General features: G+C 39.4%; 3 protein-coding genes and 1 non-coding gene across 4 annotated transcripts; 3 read left to right on the forward strand and 1 right to left on the reverse strand.

Moving 5' to 3' along the window:
- Positions 1 to 1,982: 1,982 nt before the first annotated feature.
- CBG07805 lies at positions 1,983 to 4,178 on the forward strand (the record flags this gene model as incomplete). The annotated part of the gene is made up of 6 exons (XM_045242959.1): positions 1,983 to 2,511; positions 2,577 to 2,672; positions 2,719 to 3,117; positions 3,162 to 3,326; positions 3,372 to 3,683; positions 3,727 to 4,178. 6 exons carry the CDS (start codon positions 1,983 to 1,985, stop codon positions 4,176 to 4,178), a joined length of 1,953 nt encoding a protein of 650 aa, XP_045093582.1.
- A 2,412-nt stretch (positions 4,179 to 6,590) lies between these two features.
- CBG25699 lies at positions 6,591 to 8,018 on the reverse strand (the record flags this gene model as incomplete). Its single annotated transcript, XM_045242960.1, has 4 exons — positions 6,591 to 6,784; positions 6,834 to 6,884; positions 6,928 to 7,050; positions 7,901 to 8,018. The coding sequence occupies 4 exons, from the start codon at positions 8,016 to 8,018 to the stop codon at positions 6,591 to 6,593; spliced, it is 486 nt and encodes a 161-aa protein (XP_045098709.1).
- An 8,747-nt stretch (positions 8,019 to 16,765) lies between these two features.
- CBG28469 lies at positions 16,766 to 16,849 on the forward strand. The gene has a single exon. It is a non-coding gene (tRNA).
- Positions 16,850 to 19,810: 2,961 nt separating this feature from the next.
- On the forward strand, positions 19,811 to 20,209 carry CBG07809 (the record flags this gene model as incomplete). The annotated part of the gene is made up of 2 exons (XM_002631813.1): positions 19,811 to 19,912; positions 19,985 to 20,209. The coding sequence occupies 2 exons, from the start codon at positions 19,811 to 19,813 to the stop codon at positions 20,207 to 20,209; spliced, it is 327 nt and encodes a 108-aa protein (XP_002631859.1).
- Between the last annotated feature and the right edge of the window lie 345 nt (positions 20,210 to 20,554).

Below are 20,554 nucleotides of genomic sequence, written 5' to 3' on the forward strand. Positions count from 1 at the left end.
GTTTTCACCGGTCTGGTCGTGTCTGGTCCGATAGGGAGGCCTGTAAGGTCAATCTGATTTGATGCTTCGCATTCGAGAGTGTCTGCTGACTTTTCCTCCTCTCACCTTCCCCCTCTGCCCTGCTTGGTGAGCAACTTTGACCTACTTTGGTGCATATCATCCGGAGGTGTCTGCTGACTTGTAGAAAACAGCTGCCGTTTGGTAGTATACAGTTACAAATGTTCCTGGAGAGGCGAGAAAAAACAAATGTGAATATGCCGTCATGGGAGGTCCGGATGACCATAGTATGAGTCAGCTCGATAGGAGGGAAGCCGGGCTTAGTCCATTTCTTCCGAATCCTTTTTTCATCTTGTTTTTGTGGAAACAGTATTTCGTAATTCAAAGTATTCAAATTTTCTTTGTTTCGTATGTTTTTTTTTCCAAAAAAAAACATAGAGGCACTGTAGGCACTTCAAAGGGACCCTCGAAAAGACTGCCGCCTAGTTCACAAGAAAAAAAAAACATCGGGCCGAGTGGAAATAGGGCGCAATTGGCGTTTTTGAAATGTCGATTTGAAAAAAAAAACATAAAAGTGAGATAAAAGAGATGCCGGTGGATTTCGCAATAATTTCTGGTATGTATTAGGGACCGAAGTTTCTGAGACTGATACTTTTCAGAGATAAGTATTGTATATTTTATCAGTACTTCTCATCTTTTCCGGTCCACATCTGGTCCAAACCAGAAATCACAAACGGACCATGGGCAATGCATTTCTGCTCCAGACGAAATTCTCTTTTTTCACTTTTCTGTGTTACGTTTTTTAAGATTTTCATCTCGTCACTCCCACCAGAAATTAATAGTTACACTCCGAACGACACGAGAGAAAATTGAGTGATTTATGAACCCACACATTTTAATTATCATACATAGACACCCCATGTTGTCTACATTCAAAAAAAAACCGAATATAAATAGACGACGAAAAGACTGTCATATTTAGCCATCTAGAATTCTAAGTGCATTCTCTGCTAAAATTTCCAAAAGAGAATTGAAAGATGAAAAAGAGAGGTGCGTTTCTAATAGTTTGTAAGTTCCTGATACTGACCAGACATTTTGGGAACCCAATATTTAAAAGTTAGCACTATATTGAAATTTGACAATCATCAAGCAGAACATTTGAAAATGTGGCTCTTTGAAATTGGCAGTCAAGTCCTTTCATTCTCCTCAAATCTAGATATATGTGTTCTCCTTGTTTTTGGTACCCCTCCCTCGGATGACGCTCGTTCCTCTTTTTTCTATGTTCTTGTCCTGACTTCAACCTCCCATTTCTTTTTGTCACCATTCAGGCCTCTCAGTGACACCTCCACTTTATTCATGTCCTCCTTCTTGTATCTTGTGCCAATTGCGGCTAGTTTATCTTTGAGCAAATTTATCTCGGTTCTCGTGAAAGATATTAAAAGGTGGTAGACTAACAGATTATTGGTGATATTATGATAAAAATTTTTTCAGTTGACCACTTTTTGGTATCTGTCACAGAAATGGAGATAACTGAGCTCAAAGTTAAGGTGTGCCTCAATCACAGCTAATACGCTATGTGCACGGAATACGGCAAATTTGGCTTTCAATTTTCTTCAATTTTCCTTTTGTTCCCAGCGATGTTCACTGTCAATTGATCTGGGAAAATATGGTTTTTTCCAACCACCCGCACATGCATTCTTTCTCTCTATTCGCTGCTTTTTCTTCCCATTTTTACGACCTCAATCTTGTTTCTCGCCTCTCTCGCTAACCATTTTTTATTCCAATCTTATGACGTCTCTCAGCCATTGACTCTAAAAAAAGATTGCTCATTTTAGGTGCTCTCCCATCCTACAACCATCGATTGAAGTTATCTTTTTTTTGACGGCATCTACAAATTTGTCAACGAAAGATTGGTGAAAAGTGGGTTTTGTGAAAGTTGAAATCTCTTTCATGAGTTTGAAAAGTCAAATGTTTTTTTTTCAGAAATGTCGGCCCATGGTTTCCCACACCATCCGACATATGGATACCCGGCTGCTCATCAGCACAGTGTCTTTCTGCATGCTCCTGTTCCTCCACCAGGGATGCCGCAACATCCACTAGCCAACATGAAACGGATGGCGCATAACATCGGAGGACAAGGTGCACCACAGCAACTATATCCTGATGCGGTGCTCAACCCAACACAACACCCTGGCTTTGTACCAAATATTCCAACGCACCATCGAGCTCCACACCCCTTCGGATATCCAGGAGCTCAGATGCTCCCAAATCCTCTTCATCTTCCTCATGGACCAGGAGCCTCAGCTCAAGGACCATCACAGCAAGATGCTGCCAATCTTCATCAGCAGCTTTTGGAGAAAATTAGACAGTTGGAAGCACAGATTGAAAAGGAGAAGGAGAAAACGATGAAGCTGAACACAAAATGGCTGGATCAGCAACAACGTCAGATGAGGGACGAGGAATATTGGAATTATAGGATTCAACTGAAGCAGTCAGAAGTCCAAGGCTGGCAGCGTAAGTATACCTAACTATTTTATGTTATATGCTATTGGATTTTTATTCCGAGCTTGATGATCCAGCATCAAAAACTGATTCTGATGATCCAACAACAGCAATCGAGCCAGATCCAATGCCAACTCCCCAAGACATCGCAAAAGTCCCATTTAACATGATTGGTAATTTCAAGATATAAAAAAACCAGCCTGATCCAATATGTTCCAGAATTCAAGGCAAAGATGATGAAGTCAGTGTCAAAGGTTATCAAAACGGAAGTTGCTGATGATGGATGTTATGGGGTGGATCCGACGAGAGGATCAGAAGATCAAGAGCTTCGGAATAGTACGTCTGGACCATTCAAATTGAGCCACGCGTTAGTTTCATATGTTCCATCATTATCAGAATTGTCAAGATCGTCAGAGAAGCCAGTGGCAACTGTGGAGCCTAGCAGACCAACAGAACCTGAAGGATCCGAAAAATCCAAACTGGAATCTTCTAGATCTCTTGGAGAGCAAATCAAAATGAATTCTGTAGAGCCCAGCAGACTAACGGAGCCAGAAAAATCCGAGAAAGCAGATCTAGACTTTTCTAGATCTCTCGAAGATAAACTAAATTATGATTTTGGTAATATCGCGATATTGTATTCTTTTGATTACTATCTATTGTAGATGCTGACTTCTCAACGATTCCCAGTCGTCCTTCACCTTCCCTTTTGGACCATCCAATTCCTCTTGCCGTAGATGCTGACTTCACGCAATCATCAGCTCCCATTGGTTTTCCATCTTTCCTTTCGGACCACCCCGAATTGTCTCCAGATGCTGCTGATTCTGACGGTAGGTATACATTTATAAATTGCTTACCTTCCTAGGCATTATCAGATTCCCTTCCACCAAGTCTGTTGTCTCCTGACGCCGAGGTTTCGCACCCCAGCCCATCAGTTAGACGCCTTCCGGGTCGCCGTCCAGCATATCGTCTTCTCAGAGATGCGGCGAAAATTTGGAAGCCGCATGCACAAGATTTGCCGAAGAATCTGAAGGCCTTCAAAGAATATTTTGCGACTCGGCAGATTTACAAGAAGACGATGAAAATTGCGCCGATCCTGGATCCAGGGAGCTTGGAATATGCGAAGAGGGTTCAGGAAGCCAATGCGCACCGTCGGGAGACCCTTGTCCGTGGCGATCCAGCTTGTGGTGAGTTTCTGAGATAAAAACATGGTTAACTTTACAATTTCAGCATTCGTGAGCTGTCTATATGATGCTTCCAAAGGTCCCATCCCTCAACTGGTGACGAAGCCTCCACAGGTTTGGATCTTGTATGCCTCCTTCCGTCGAGACACTGCGGATCAAACGAGGGTTCCAACAAAAAAAGAAATTGGTGAGTTTTGGGTAAAAATATTTTTTGATGACTGGTTCAAATTTTCAGCCGCCGACTGGAATCGCATTTCCGAGCAGCAAGGCAATGAGTTTTGGGAATGGAAGCTGAGGACAACGAAGCTCTATGATGAGCATTTGATGCAATTGGAAAAGGGGTACATTTGGGTTCAGCCTGATGTTCAACCAAGGGGACGGAAAAGAAAGGTGTTGAATGGAGAGGAGAGAGGAGCTTCGAAGAAAACGAAGGTCCAGCGAGAGCAGAGAGAATCAGAAGACAGCAAAGACGATGACGATGATGATTTCATGACATGATCCGGTTATTTGATTAAAATTTCTTTGTGTTCTATTTTTTTTCCTATTTCTGATGTTCAAATTTTTATGATCATATTCTGTAATTCTCCAAAATCGTAGTCTTCAAATTTTCTGAAACTTTTAGGATTGCCCCACCCAAATCTTCCGACTTGTCCGCCACCTTCTTCCTTTACATCGAGTAGGTATCACGTACCCCCATTTTCGACATTTTATAAAACTTTTTTCAAAATAATCCTAACTAGGTCAGTTCCGGTCCAAATTAGATGATTATTTTTTTGATCTTTAAAAAATCTCTATGGCTATCCGGTTACCAAAAATCGTCAAAAGTTGAACCGGCTGAACCAAGTTATGATTAGAAACGTGCGAGTGGGTCCGGTTTTTTCACTATTTTTGGGTTTTTCTAGTTAATTTCAGTCCGTTTGGCTGATTTTTTTTCTATCGATAGGAAATCTCTGTCGCTATCCGGTTACCAAAAATCGTCAAAAGTTGAACCGGCTGAACCAAGTTATGATTAAAAACGTGCGAGTGGATCCGGTTCTTTTTCCACGTTCTCCGTTTTTTCTGCCGAACTAGGGCCTAAATAAAAAATCCGGCTTTCCCGTTCGATCCGTAATTCTGATAGGTATGTTGACAAAAAAAATGACTTCATTTGCTTGAAAATGAAAAAGGTTAATAGGTTTTGAGTGAAATGCTCGAATTTTCGATGGTCCAGCTTCCACCTCTTGGTACGCGAAAACCACTGAATGGATCTATCTAATTGTTTGCCTCCCCATAAAAGAAGATCTCTAATTTCATTTTTTGTCTTCAGATTTTTCCAGGTACGCTGGTCCTTGAGATATAGGTCATAAACCACAAAAAACTTGGGAAAAATTGGCTAAAATTTTTGTCAAAAGTAAATTATCGTGAAAAATCTTTCGAAAATTTTGCCTCTAATGAATCCCCCCGTCTCCTGGAACATCTTTCCACTAAAGTTTCCGTTTTTTAGGTGTTTTGCTATTTCTGATATCTATTGGTTCCAAACTTTCAGTCCTGATTCGGATAGAGAAATGAACCAGGGCCGCAGGCCCTGCAACCGATTCCACTCGATTTGAAACTTCTCATGTTACAGGGCCGAAGGCCCTGTCCAGTCTGTACCGACCAGCGGAGCGAGCGAAGGGAGAACAGACTGAACTCAGGATCAACTGATTCCACTGAGCCAGGGCTGAAACACACTGCATCTGATTCCACCTAAATGCGCGGCACAGCCGCGCCTAGCGGAGTCGGCCGTAGGCCGAGGACGCTAGTCCCCAATTACAATACAGTTTTGCTGGGATACTGTAGTTCAAAATCACTTCTTTCAATTTTAACGTTTCATTTGTTTCATTGTAAAACTTTTCTCCTTTTTTCCGCGTCTATTCCCTTCACTTCCACCGCTCTTGCTTTTTGTCAATGATTTTTTTCTTCTAATAAACCTGCAATACTCAGAAATAAGTAAAATTTTTATATCATTTGATAATGCTGATACGAACATCTCTATTCTCACTTCTTTCAGGTGCGACCGTAAACAACGTAAATTCTCTATTAGAAGCCCACCCTATCCGTGCGCGTTGAGCTCAATTATCTCGGTTCTTATTAGAGATATCAAAAATTTGTCCACGGATAAAATGTTGGTGATATTATGATTAACATTTTATCAGCTGACGAATTCTTGATATCTTTCAAAGGAACCGAGATAATTGAGCTTAAAATAAACTTACCGTATTCTTCTAATATTATATCTGTTGATTCCTTCGATTTCACTAGGATTTCAGGTCACGTGAACACTAAATATATAAACCCAAATTAAAACAGTAATCAATTTCGATTGGATGGTTCAGTTGTTGACGTTCTGATCAGCATGGGAAAGGTCTGGGGTTCGATTCCTTCTCCTCGAAATTTTTTTTGCTTTTGTCACCAAATTTTTAGGTGCCGATTTTTGGCTCCACAATGGTTTTTGGCCCGAGTTTTCAAGTTATCACCTACACTCAAATTTTGAGAAGGAAAAATCACCAATTTTGGAATTTGATTTTTTCGAATTTTTGAAGTTTTTTTTTGTGCGGGTGTGGTGCGAGGGGCCGCGTCGCGTGCGGTGAACGAAAAACGCGGCAATTCGAAAAATGTTTTTCTGCCGTTTTTTCTTAGTGATATTCGAAAATTTCAATTTTGCAGAAAAAATACAGATATTTTTGACGATATTCCCTGGACCTGTTGTGACTTTTTTCGAGATTTCTGAATTACAAACACAAAACATTTTCAAAAATTTTATTGCAAAGCAAGTTTGAGTCGTACTTGCATAGGAACAACAAGATATGAAAAAAAGATAAATCAGGACGAGGAAGTTCCAAAACTGATTAGATGATAGAACAACTGGAGATGCTTGGGAACTGAAAATCTTCAGTTCAAAATGATAACTGAGCTTCTATCAGATTCATCGGAATCCGGATCCAATGTGATGACTTCAGGTGTTGTTGGTATTACTGGCCACTGAACATCAGCCTCATGACGACGCTCCATGGGCAATTTCTCTATGAACTTCTGGATCCTCCTGGCTCTTTCCTTCTTTCCCAGCCGCGACCAATTACAGGATGCTGCAAATATTTCTCCTTCGGAAGATCAGTAGATCAAATGATAACTCACGTCCGTAGTATGGAACCCATTGTCTCTCCGGTATTCGGCTCTCGTTGATTTCTGATATTACAAAAAACCATGATGCTAAAGCTCGAAAACTCACTTCTGGACCGTTCGAGTTCCTCCGGATCTTCCAGTTTTTCTTGCTGCTCGGCTATTTCGGCAAGATGCTCTAACCGATCTTTTCTTGGTGTTCGCCTCCGGGGGTTGCGTGGTTTGGGGCGCTCTGAATATAGAAGCCTATTCAAACTGTCAACTTTGAGCTCAATTATCTCGGTTCCTGAGAAAGATATAAAAAATTTGCCAATTAATAAAATGTTTATCATTTTATCACCAATATTTATTCGGTGGACAACTTTTTTAATGCGTTGACAGTAGTCGAGATAATTGAGCTCAAAGAGCACGTAGGGCCCCACCCATATTCTACCTTATGTCATTCATCCATTTTCCCCTTTTTCGCTTTTCTCAGTTTCCTTCTCCCCTAGTCGTGTCTTTTTTCTGTCCATCTTGTTTTTCTTTTCGTCTCCTTATTCTTTCCTATGTCTATGTGTGTGTGCGGGCATGGGTTCGCGGAGCGTGCGGTGAACAAAAAACGCGGCAGTTCAAAAATGTTTTTTTCTGGCGTTTTTTTCTGGACGAATTTTAAAAAATTGGGTTTTTTGCAGAAGAAAGTCAGCTTTTTTGCACAATATTCTTAATACCAAGAATTTATTCAGAACCCTGTCAACTTTCTATTCAAAAATAATGCACTCTAAAGCAATTTAACAAAGAAAACCAATGTAAAAAAAGCTGAAAAATTTTTTGATTTTCAGCTCCTTTGAAAGTCTATGTGTGTTTTTTATTCACTAATCATTCTTGTTCTCAAATTTTTTAGAATCTTCACCTCGTATTTTTTTTCTTGCTCTGATTGCTCACAATTGTGAATGTGTGTCCGTGTGTGTGCGTGTGTACTATTCATTCATCACTGTTCTTCCCAATTTTCCTAGAATTGTCAACTCGTATTCTTTTTTTTTGTTCTCATTGCTCAGAATTGGGATTTTCTGTTGTTCTGCCTGACCCTACACTAAAAAGCTTACCACGATTCTGTGGAGAGAGCTGAAGTTGAAGAGCTTCTAACGAGTAACCAGCTGCCAATAGTGGGTTCGGGGTGGCTAGAAGGGCATCAATGTTAAAGGGATGCAGTACTTGCACCATTGCGGATCCTGAAATATTGAATAATTTTTCCAGACCCAAAAAATACCTAAAGTTAGACCCCAAAACAGGTATAGAGTAAAAGGCCCTCCAAGTTCGAGCTCATTTATTTCGGTTCGTTTGCGAGATATAAAAAATCTGTCAACTGAAAAAATATTTTTGGCTCTTTCCGGGAAGAACGGTCCCAAAGCGGGACCGTCGGTCCCATCATCGGACCGCCGGTCCCAACGAATTGCGACAACGGTCCCATTGTTCCGACAACGGTCCCAATGTCCCGAGAACGGTCCCAACGTTCCGACAACGGTCCCAAAGGTACGACAACGGTCCCAACCAGACTTAATCTGGTAACCCTTATTGGAATCATTGGAAGTTGTAATTTTCGTTTCCACTAAGAAACGTATTTTAGCAACAAAAACGAACATTTCGCTGATAATTGAGAATTCCAGCATTTTTTTACTGGAATTTTTTCAGAGTGTATTTGGTTTATAATTATAGGCTTAGGCTGAAACGCTTTGTTCACATCAGTGCCGGGAAAAGGCGTTTTGGTCTAAGCCTACAATACAAAAAAAAACTAATATTTTGTGAAAAATTCATGTCAAAAAGTATTGAAACTCCCAAGTATAAGTAAAATGTTAAAGTTTTCCAATGGATTTTCAAAAGACCATTCCGTTTTTCTGTATTTCGGGAATAGGGTTTCTAGATTGAGCCTGGTTGGGACCGTTGTCGTACCCTCGGGACCGTTGTCGTACCCTTAGGACCGTTGTCGGAACGTTGGGACCGTTCTCGGGAGATTGGGACCGGTGGTCCGATGATGGGACCGGCGGTCCCGGTTTGGGACCGTTCTTCCCGGAAAAAGCCATATTTTTAACATTATGATAAACAATTTTTAAGTTAATAACTTCTATATATCTTTTACAAAAACCGAGATAATTGAGCACAAACTGCACGTATAGGGTTTGCTTCTATTAGAGCATTTAAAGGAGGCCAGACACCACAAAAAAAGTTTTCCTTATATTTTGCATAGAGAACCCCCATGAGGGGTTGAACTCATGACAGGCAGCTCAGGGGTACAGCGCTGCTACCGGCTGAGAAACGGCGGCGCGAAGGCGCCTGACGACCGATGGTCTACATAAGCGCGGCGCGATTTCGTCCCCCGAACTGCCCCTGAAATTTTTGCTGTCTCGCCTCCTTTAAGGTGTTTGGAGGTCCTAATCGGTCCATCTTTTTAAGGTATTCTCAAATTTGATCCCTAAACTGATAAAGACCCAAAAAATTTTTTCTTGAAACTCACGAGCTGCCATCTTTCTGACTTCGTTCTCCCAAACTAGCAAGTTGGCAGGGTCACAGAGAGGAAGTACTTGTTGAGCGGAAATCATGATATGAGACGCATGGGGTAGCTGAAAAGGAAAAATAGAGGTTACAAACTTTTGATGGATGGAAAAAGAAGCAGAAGTTGAAAAAAAAGCATAATCCGTTGTCATGAGGATTTGATAAATGCACTCGCTTGTGGTTGAAAAAAAAAGCAAAAGATTATTCACTGGAAAAATGGGGTTGGGGATAAATGATAAGAGGAAGGGTGATGCTTTTTTTATTTTGAATTGAGAAGGAAATGTGTGAGGTTGGCGGAAATTGGGGTTCGAAATCAATGTCAAATTTTCCGAATCTCATTCAGAATGTCAGCTGAAAGTCAGAGGGGCACTGACTGGTACTAGTTTGACAAACAACACGAGATGAATAGAAATTTGTAGATTTTTTTGAAATTCGAATCTCGAAATTATATTCATGTGAAGAAGACAGAAAAGACAATAAGCAAATGTTGAAAAGATCTTCAAAGACAAACAAAGAAGAATCCAAGAATCCAAGAATCTAAAAGTCCTAAAATCTGAAAATTCGAGGATCTAAAAACTTATTTTCCCATTTTTCCCCTTGATTTATATATTGTTGTGGTTCTTTTTCTGGTCATTGCCTCATGAATATGCACTCTGGTGTTCGTTTGCATCTACATAACACGTGGTGTGCAAAAAAGACATGCTGTGAGTGACCAGAAGAAAAAAAGAAGCAAGAGCGGGGGAAGAGAAAAGTGAGAAGATTTTAGAGAAAGGAGAATACGAATGAATAAAAATAGAAAGAATCCGGCTTGACTTGTATTCAAATTTCAAGAAGGCTTGGGTACATTATGATGAGTAGATGAAGAGAAAAGGTCTCGTGTTTTTGATCCATTTCATAAGATGTCATGTGCAAACTTTTTCCAAAACTCAACGTAAAAACCTGTGATAGAAGGATCTTCGACCTTTCGAATTTGAGCCTATTTATCTCGGTTCGTGTCAAAGATATGAAAAAGTTGTCAACTGGTAGAATGTTTATCATGATATCAAAAACGATTTATTAGTTTACACTTTTTTGATATGTCATATATAAATTGAGATAATTGAGCTTGAGCTTGACAGTGTGGGCGCGATTCTATTACATTTTTCTTTTAAAGGTGGGGGGACAGGAGATTTTTCGTAGTTTTTTTGTAGCTAGAGTATGCATTCTACCGTGACGGTGTACAACGCTTAATGTCACTCTGCGTACAGCTGTCGTCCTCGCCTTTATGTGTGCAAACGAGCGGGCGCTTTCTCTTTGCCCGCGTGGCTCAGTCGGTAGCGGCGCCGCACCCTCAATCATCGCCCTCACAAGTTCAACTCCTCGAGGTGCATCTTTGAACGGAATTTCGAGAACATTATTTTTTTCATGTCCCCCCCCCTTTAAATTTAAAAAATTTCTTTGGTTTGGACAAAATGTTTGGTCAAAACATGAATTGTTCAAAAGAGAATTATGGAACTTTTCTCGGAGAACGCAACCAGGAGGATTTTAAGAAAATTGCAAAAATTGTATTGAAAAAAATATTTTTTCCTGAAAAAAAAAAACTTTCAAAATATCCTATACTAAAAAAACCAAAAGCTTTAGTAGACAACATTCCTGAAAACAAATCCAAATGTTATGTTTTTTCATCAACAAACCCCTTCTCTATTTATTTCACCAGCTGCTGCTAGGCGACAGAAGAGAGACACGTGCCTCCTTCTCTTTCCCACGACTACTTCTCCCCCGATTTCTCTTTTTTGTTTAGCAAAAAAGGAGACGGGGAGAGCGGTGGATTAAATAAAAAGCACATTTGAAAGTTTTGATGAATTCAGAAAAAAATATTGATAAGATTCGATACTGAAATCAGAGAAAATGTGAAATTTGTCGGAAGTCAAATAATTAGAAAAAATCTCTGAAATGCAGAAAATAGGAAAATCAAGAAAATAAGGCATTCTGGAAAATCAGAAGAGCGATTTGAAATTCATTCGTTTCACAAAATGAAAAAAAAGGAGAGAAAAAAAATCCAAAAAGAGGAAACGAAAAAAGGAAGAACACCAAGGAAAAAAAAGATTAATCGGCTCGTGGCAAGGAATCTTCAGATTAGAGTATGTGTATTTTTATGTGCGAAGAACATGGAACATGGAAATTAGGGAACGAAATCACGCCATCTGTAGTGTGGTGTGGTCGAGTTTTCAGGAAACATGAAATCCGGAAATTGTGAGATCCAGAAATTCGAAAATTCAAAAATTCTAAAAGCTTGAAATTATGAGGTTCTAAGATTCTGAAATTCTGAATTACCGAATTTATGGGTTTCTGAACATGTGAAAGACTGAAATTCAGGAATTCAGAAGTTCTGAGATTCAGAAATTCAGAAACTCAGAAATTCAAAAATTCTGCAATTCTGAGATTCTGAGATCCTAAAGTTTTGAACTTCGAAATCCTGAAATGCTGAAATTTCTGATAAAATTCTGAAATTTTGAAATTCGGTTTCGGTGAATATGAAAGCTGTCAAAAACATGATAATTCAAAATTTATTCTAGTCAATTTGCTTTCTTTTCACATTTTCAGAATTTTGAAATTTCGATTTTTCCAAAATTTGAAATATCAAAATTCCAAAATAGTTTTTTGTTTAATTTCCTAAAGCCCAAACATCTTCACATTCCCATATTCAATATCCATAACATTTAAAGGAGGACTCCGACCAAAAATTTTTATTGTATGAAAATGTGTTAAAAGTCATTTATTTTCCTAATATTATTGCGAAAAAATTCAAAAGAAATCCGAAACCCCCGAAAAACGCTGTTGAAAACGAAAAAAATTCAAAAAAGGTGCCGCCGAGGGACGAGGATTTGAATTCCCGCGCAGTGAGAAGCCTAGGCCACGGCGCCTGAGAGCATTATTTTCAAGTGGCCGACAGTGTTTTTTAACGTTTTTTACCTGTCGGAGATAAAAGCGAAAAAAATTCGGAAAAATTGTCCGGTAAGAAAGTCGCGCCGCTCGCGTGGCCTAGGTTTCTCACTGAAAATCCTCGTCCCTCGGCGGCACATTTTTTTGAATTTTTTCCTTTTCAACGGCGTTTTTGGGGATTTCGGATTTTTTTCGAATTTTTTCGCAATAATATTCTGAAAATAGATACATTTTAACACATTTTGATGCAAGAAAAAAATTGACCGGAGTCCCCCTTTTACCCTAGGCCCCATTTGATATTCTCCTTTATCTATATTCATATTCGCGATTTCCATATGGTTTTATTGTCCTTCGTTCTCAAGACGGTGCACCCCCAACAAATTTTTTTCTTCTTTTTTTTTTCCTTTTTCTCGTCTATTTTTCTTCCCATTCTGCCAACAACTATTAGTTTTCTAAATTCTCCAAATCGTACAGAAAAGGAAATTACATATTCAAACTGGAGGGTCCAACAAGATTTGGTAAGTTTTTTTTCAGGTTTTCAGTACAAAAAACGGGCCAAAAGGAGTTCTTTTGAAAATTGGCATATAACTGAAAAACTAGGAATTTTCAAAAAATTATGTAAATGCAAAGTTTTCAATCTAGGTCTGTTTTACATCTTCCAAAATTTTCAAAGTGATCGGAAACTCAACAGCCGAGCTACAGACTCCGGAAAATTGTCAAAATTAACTGAAATATACGTTTTTGTATATCTTGTTGACCGGCACTGTAAATTTTACTCTTCATATTAGGTTGGCGGGAAAGTCTTTGTCACTCTGTTTGTTTAATCACTGTTCTCGTATATGGAGGCTGTGTATGATATCGACTCTAGTGAATAACAAGGTGATAAGAACCTTCCTATAAACAAGTCCCCATTTCCTTCCCTGCTCCTCATCTGTAATTGAAACGATATGTTTGTTCCCACTGCTATTCACATCAGACATGTTTTGATTTACCTCTTCCTATCTCACACCACGATGAAGGATTCGGAAACTTTCTTGAAGAATGTGTACAACACACATGCCCCTCACTACAATACTATTCGCAATTGGTTCCATCGTTTCGAAAAAGATGACTTCTCGCTCGATGAAAAGGATCGCTCTGGGAGACCCCGTGAGTTGGATTTGGACAAGCTGAAGCACGCATTGCAATCGGATCCATTTCAATCTAGCCGTGAACTAGCTGTCACATTCGGAGTTCACCATAGCACAGTCCTTGAAGGTTTGAAGTCTCTTGGAATGAGAAAACTTTTTGGTCGATTCATACCTCATCACCTGACTCAAGCCAACCTTGACCGCCGAGTCGACGATTCGATTACTCTTCTCACTCTCCACGCGGGCGATCGATGGCTGGACCGGCTAATAACCGGAGATGAGAAGTGGGTCTTCTACGATAATCACCACAGGAAATCCCAGTGGGTTGGAGAAGGAGAGAGCCCACAGGATGTCCCCAAACCCGACCTTCATCCGAAAAAAGTTATGCTCTCTGTGTGGTGGGGAGTGGACGGCCCCATCTACTGGGAACTTCTGCCCGAGGGCAAAACAATAACTGGAGACCTCTACACTACTCAACTACGAAACCTCAAGAAAGCAGTCGACCGTTCGGCCCTGAAAGACAAGAAAGTGTACTATCAACATGATAACGCTCGCCCACATGTTTCGAAACAAGTGAAGCAGGAGCTGATGGGATATGGATGGAATGTTCTCCCTCACCCCCCGTATTCTCCTGATCTTGCTCCTTCCGACTATTGGTTATTTGGCGATATGACACGTGCCTTCGAAGGAAGAAGCTTCAATTCCCGTGGAGCGGTCGAAGCGGCACTCAAACAATACTTTGCCTCACGCCCGGCTGGATTCTACCGCAATGGAATCCATAAATTGAGGGAACGTTGGAGACATGTTGTTGATAATGATGGACAATATAATTAATTATTCGGTTATTTTTTCTTTGAGAAATAAACTATTGAAAAAGTGACAAAGACTTTCCCGCCAACCTAATAGTTGTATTACAATTTTGAAATTCCAAGTTGGCCGCCCACCTTTCGGTGGGACTTAATTCCAAAAATCATGTCTACAAAATCTCCCAATTCTGAGACCTCCAGATACTTTTCAATCTAATCCAAAGTGCAAACCCGTTTTTAAAGCTACTCGTAACTGAATCTCTCTTTCACCAACTTCGTCATACATCTGCGCTTGTTCCGACATTCGCCGGTTTCCGCCGGCCACTATATTTTGTGTACAAAAAAGCTCCGCCCCATTTTAGACAGTGCGGACGATGAGGGACGCAGAGATTTTCTATTTCGTAACCTTCTCGATTCTCACAGTCTTTTTCAATTCAGAGAAACAGCGTGGTTAGAAGGGAGAGTGTCAGGCAGAAAAGAATTTATGCATTTTTGTTTGAAGAGTGAGATTTTTAAAACTTAGCAGAAGCATCAGAACATTGAGGTAAAACCTTTGTTTGGGGTGCTGCCGGCTGACTAATGAGCTGAACTATGCCCAACTTTTTTTTCTGGGATTTTAAGCATGAAGCTATCTTTTTTTTCAGATGAAACTCCACATCCAGCAGCCACAGCCGCCGGTGGTCCGTTATAGACTAATCTTTGTGGCGGGTAAGGAATATAAGCTCATATTAAAAGTTTATGAGATTTCCAGCCGATAAAGATTGTTCATGTTGGTGTTGTTATTTTCCCGATCGTCGTCGTCCCATTGCCAGTTCACATTTCGAGGTTCGCAGAATCTCCGCTATTTCTTCCAGCCGAGCAAATCATGTTTCAAGTTCTCTGATGGGAAGGGAACGTCTTTAAACTTTGAAATCGTAGTTTTCAGTATTAATACTATAAAATTGGGTTTATTATGATTTTATTCTTCTGATATCCAATTGATTGGTTCAAATTTCAAGGTTCAAATTTTTTGGACCTCAAAAATCCTGAAAAATTTTTCGAGCTACTGAAATTAGAATTTTTTGATAAGATACTCGTCTTTTTCCGCGCTTTTTCATCGTTTTTCCCCCGATCCAATCCTCATTCCCAACCAGAAAGTTCTCTTTTTTTCGATTCTTTTCCGATTCGTCAGTCCCGCAAAATGACCGTTTCTTCGCTTATTTTATCGTCCTTTTCTCTCCTTTCCCCCAACTATACCGCCTGTTTGCAGTCCTATCGTGCCGATCGGGGGCGGAGTTTGGATCATTTGGAGGTGATATATTTCTGAAATAGAGAGATTTTCGTGAAAATTCCTGTCAAAATGTAATTTTTTGGCTCCTCATTGTGTGTTGTCAATTGAACAACAACTGGGACGTTCAAACACCATATCTGACGACATATTGCGGGCATGATGAAAAACAAGGGAAGCCGTGAAAATAGGGTTTTAAGGAGTGGAGAAGATGATTTTCAGATTTGATTTCGGAAAAATTGAAATGAAAAAGTAAAATGAAGTTATGATATAGCACCTTATCAACTTTCAGATTCCTTGAAAGTCTGAAATTACGAAATTAAAAAAAGAGGTAGTCATTCCAGATTCTTATAAACGAGATTGCTTCGATTCTAGATGTTTGGAGATCAAACGTGGATTATTAAGTACAATAATTTTTCAGATTTTCAGATGAAGTTTCGACGAGCTCGTCCCGAATTTTGCTGATTTAGTCCGTTATATTTTTGAAGTTTTCTTTGAGAACATCGTTTTTTTGAACAAGGACTCTGAAACTTTTTCAGGCTATTAGGTTTGATAAGTTATCATTGATGTTATAATGAAAGAAATCCTGATGGTTAGTCTATTTTAGCATGAGTATCGAAACTTTTACATTTTCAAATATTATGAATTTTCAAAGAGCTCGTTTTGAATGCTAAGGAATTAGACAGTTCTAATTTATGAATCTCTCGAAAGATTTCCGAATTTTTCAGGTCCTCGATCAGTGAAATCATGCTTATGTTCTTGAAAATCCGGGCAAAAATGGACTACATATCATTTTTTAGGTTCATCGCCCATCTCCCGGTGGGACTTATTTTCAAAAATTAGCTACAATGTTTTCACATAGCTTCATTATTTCAGCACTTCAATCATTATCTCAATAAAAAATACCCGTAAAACTTAGCTTAACCCGTAAAACTGATTGTCCATTGAAAATTGGATGGTATATGTTTTTCCATGTCTCGACAATCGCCGGTTTCCGCCGGCCACTATGCTTTGCAGGCAAGAAGGGCGTGGCGTCAAGACTGTATAAACGACGAGGGACAGAGATTTTCTATTTCATAACCCTTTGGGCACACATAAGGTTTCTCTGCGTTTACAATAGTCTTTTCAAAGTACTCCGATTGTCTTGGACTCTCTAAGGATCCAGTGTTCACTCTTCACTGTCTTCTGGGTAGGCGTCGGGGCGCATTGATCTATGTCTGTCGTGTGTGTGCGAGTGGTGTGCGTGTGCGTGTGTGGATATCCCCTTTCATAGAAGTTAACGCTGTTGGAAAACAAGCCGTTCTGGCCGAGTGGTCTAAGGCGCTGCGTTCAGGTCGCAGTCCTCTCAGGAGGGCGCAGGTTCGAACCCTGCGGACGGCAAACTCTTTTACTTTTTATGAAAATGACTACATATGATCCAAATTTTCCTCTGCTGCTCCCAGGTATGATAAGAGTGTACACGAGCGGTATAGTTAGGGGAAGGAAAGAAAAAGACAATTACCGTAAAATCTGTATTAATATTGCGCCTCTATTTGAATTGCCCCTCTAATAGACTTGCACCCCTTGAGGGCACTTGAACAATAGACTTTCAGCCTTTAATTAAATTGCCCCGTAATATAATTGCATCTGCAGCAGTATTGCGGTTCCGCCGGGAGTACTGTACAATTTTTAGTGTGTGACACCGTGACGAACTATTGCACAGTTATTTTTCGAATTTCATTTTTTTAAACTACCTACCTAATTTCTGGTTTATTTGTATTTTTCTTTGTTTTTAAACAATATTTTCCATTTATTGAAGCGAGAAAAACGAGCAATGAGTTCTGAAGAACACCTAGAAGAAATTCCAGAAGGCGTACAGTTATTGAAGACAAGACGAGCAGAACGAGAAATGGAAGAAATTCAGGAGATTTTGGGAGATATTGAAATGTGAGGAAGACGATGGAGAAGTGAACCATGCCGAAGAAGAAGACAATAACTATGACAGTGACGCCTCGATTTTTTGATTTTTTTAAATATTCGATACTTTTCTTTTTTTGTTCAATTTGTTACTTTTTTTTGTTGATTTTCATAATAAAACTGTTTTTTTTTTCAAAATTTTAACCTCAACTTGTAGTTTGAAAAATAGAATTGCAGCCTCTAATAGAGTTGCACCCCTTGAGGTGACTTGAACAATAAACTTGCATGCAATATTAATACAGATTTTACGGTATTCAAATAAGTAGCGGGACTGACGAATCGAAAAATGAGAGAACTGTCTTGTTGAGGATTGGATCGGAGAAAATCGATGAAAAAAGAAACAAATTTCAGGGTGTAAATGATATCGGAGAAATGGGAAACTATGTGGTTTGAGGAATTGGATTGGAATGCTCTATTTGCTATAAAAACGGTGAAGAAGTCAAAGAATGGGAAATCGGAAAGTTTGACTTTAGTGATTAAAGGTGGGGGGACATGAAAAAAATAATGTTCTCGAAATTTCGTTCAAAGATGCCCCTCGAGGAGTTGAACTTGTGAGGACGTTGATTGAGTGTGCGGCGCCGCTACCGACTGAGCCACTCGGGCAAAGAGAAAGCCGCTGCCCGATTGCATACATAAATGCGAGAACGACAGCTGTACGCAGAGTGACATTAAGCGTTGTACACCGTGACGGTAGAATGCATACTCTAGCTACAAAAAAACTACGAAAAATCTCCTGTCCCCCCACCTTTAAAAAAAAACATTGGGATGTCAAAACTGGCGATCTCAAAATCAAACACAAAACGCAAAATTCAGAAAAAACTTCATAATTTTCTGTGTGTCATAATTTTCAGGCTTCCTTCTCAAAGTTGTATCATAACTCTAAACCCCCAAATTTGTCGCCCACCTCTCGGCGGGACTTGGTTTCAAAAATTATGCTAGATAAGCTTCTATAGCCTCCAGATAGATTTCAATTCATTTTCACAGTTTCAAAACCCGTAATTCTACTCGTAACTGAATCTCTTCTATACCAATTCGTTCATACATCTGCGCTTGTTCCGACATTCGCCGGTTTCCGCCGGCCACTATATTTTGTGGGCAGAAGGGGCGTGGTTGGAAATAGCTTGTCGAGAGGAGAGAGTGTAAGGTAAAGCATAATGTATTTTTGATTGAAAAGCAATTGTTTTTAGTTATTTCACAGAAAAATCAAATCATTGAGGTACTCAGTTTTCATAAAAAAATAAGTTCTGATCGCTATTTCTCTAATAGAAGCCCACTCCTTACGTGCACGTTGAGCTCAATTATCTCGGTTCCTATACAAGGTATCCAAAATCTGTCAACTGATAAAATATAGGTGATGTTATGATGAATAATATATCTGTTGAAAGATTTTTGGTCCTAGTCAAGGAGATAATTGAGCTCAAAAAAAAACTTCTATTAAAAATATGTACGGTGATTCGATTTCTCTGGCAATAGCCATTAGTTTTCTGACAATTCCAATATTTTCTTATGAAAATATCTTCATTTTCCAACCCCTCCAATACAAATACTGTACTCACTCTTCAAGTAAATCTTCAAATTCCAATTTTTATTGTGATTCAAATTCAAATGCCCAGCCGGTTAGTAACACGGACCGTAAAAAACGGATTTTTCGATCGGTTTAGTTTCAGTTTTTCAGTTCCAGATTGCTCTGCCAGCGCTTCTCGGATCATTTCTACAATTTTCAGCCTCCCAAATTGCTTTTTTAGTTTATCTTCAATTTTGGTTTCAGTTTCAAACTTGTAAAAATCACGAGACCCGCCAATTCTGGATTTTTCAATTTTTCTCAGATTTTTTCCACTGAATTCCTTGCTGACAAATCGAAAACTTTGCTAGTAAAATACTAGCTAACCAATTGTGATCAATGAGCAGCAATAAACAGTTTTTCGACCAAGTGACATTTCAGAGTTCAAATTCAGACCAAAATCTGACCATGGCCCGCTGAACAGGATCTCTATCCTCCTTAAACCAAAAAAACGATGTAACCTGGAAAAAGGAAGAAAAAACATACTTTCTGACCTTTCCAATCGCACGGTGATAGTTTGAATCTGAAATTGAACATCTGAAAACCTGAAAACTTGTTGCGAAGTTCTTAGCCACAATTCATTTATCATCATTTTTGTGTACGCAGTTTCATGTACGGATTTTGCGGATTTGTCTGCGTCTAGCTTTTTTATGTACACACGCTTTGTTCTCTAGTCTGCACACGTTTAGGGGAGCGACCTCAGAAAAAATAGTACATCTTGACCTCAGAAAAAATAGTACATCTTGAGTGACCTCAGAAAAAATAGTACATCTTGATAAGGACTAAAAACTTCGACAAATCAAAAGATTTTTGTAGTTTTGAAGATGTCGTTGACTGCTGAACCAGCATCATGTACAATTCCAGCTAACGGTGGAACGTCAAGTCTCAAAATAGCAAATTCAGGAACTGATAAGCTGATTTTTAAGGTGATTTTAGAGCTCAGTTTTGAACGAAACTGAAAATTCAATTTTTGCAATTTTAAGATGTTAACTTTCCAGATCAAATCTTCTAACAACAAAGACTACCGTATCCAACCAGTCTTTGGCTTTGTCGAACCATCGGAATTCAAAGAAGTTACAGTAATACGTTTATCTGGTCCCCCTAAAGAAGACAAAATTGTGATTCATTTTTCAATTGCTCCAGTAGATGTTTTTGATGCTTCGGCGGCGTTTGCTACGGTTACCCCAGCTGGAACATTCACAATTCCGATGTCTGCAACCTAATCTGAGATCTGAACTTTTTTCTTATTACGTTTTGAAAAATGAATAAAATCATCCTCTTTTTGTCGCCCACCTCGCGGTGGGACTTTTTCCAAAATTTAGTTCAAATTTTTGCAAATCTTCATTTGCTGACTCATGCTTGAACCAACTCCAATAAAAAAGACCCGTTTGTTTGACCCGCAAAATTGAAACAATTGGAAACCAAGAAGGGTATACACTCGCGCATGTTCCGACCAGTGTGCTATCGGTACGGTTTCGGTGAATTTACCGGTAATTTTACTCGGTAGCTTACTCGGTAATTTACCGGTAAAATACCGATAAATTTTTACCGGTACATTACCGGTATTT

The sequence above is a fragment of the Caenorhabditis briggsae genome, assembly GCF_000004555.2.
Source record: "Caenorhabditis briggsae complete genome, chrII, whole genome shotgun sequence".
In the NCBI taxonomy this organism is placed as follows: domain Eukaryota; kingdom Metazoa; phylum Nematoda; class Chromadorea; order Rhabditida; family Rhabditidae; genus Caenorhabditis; species Caenorhabditis briggsae.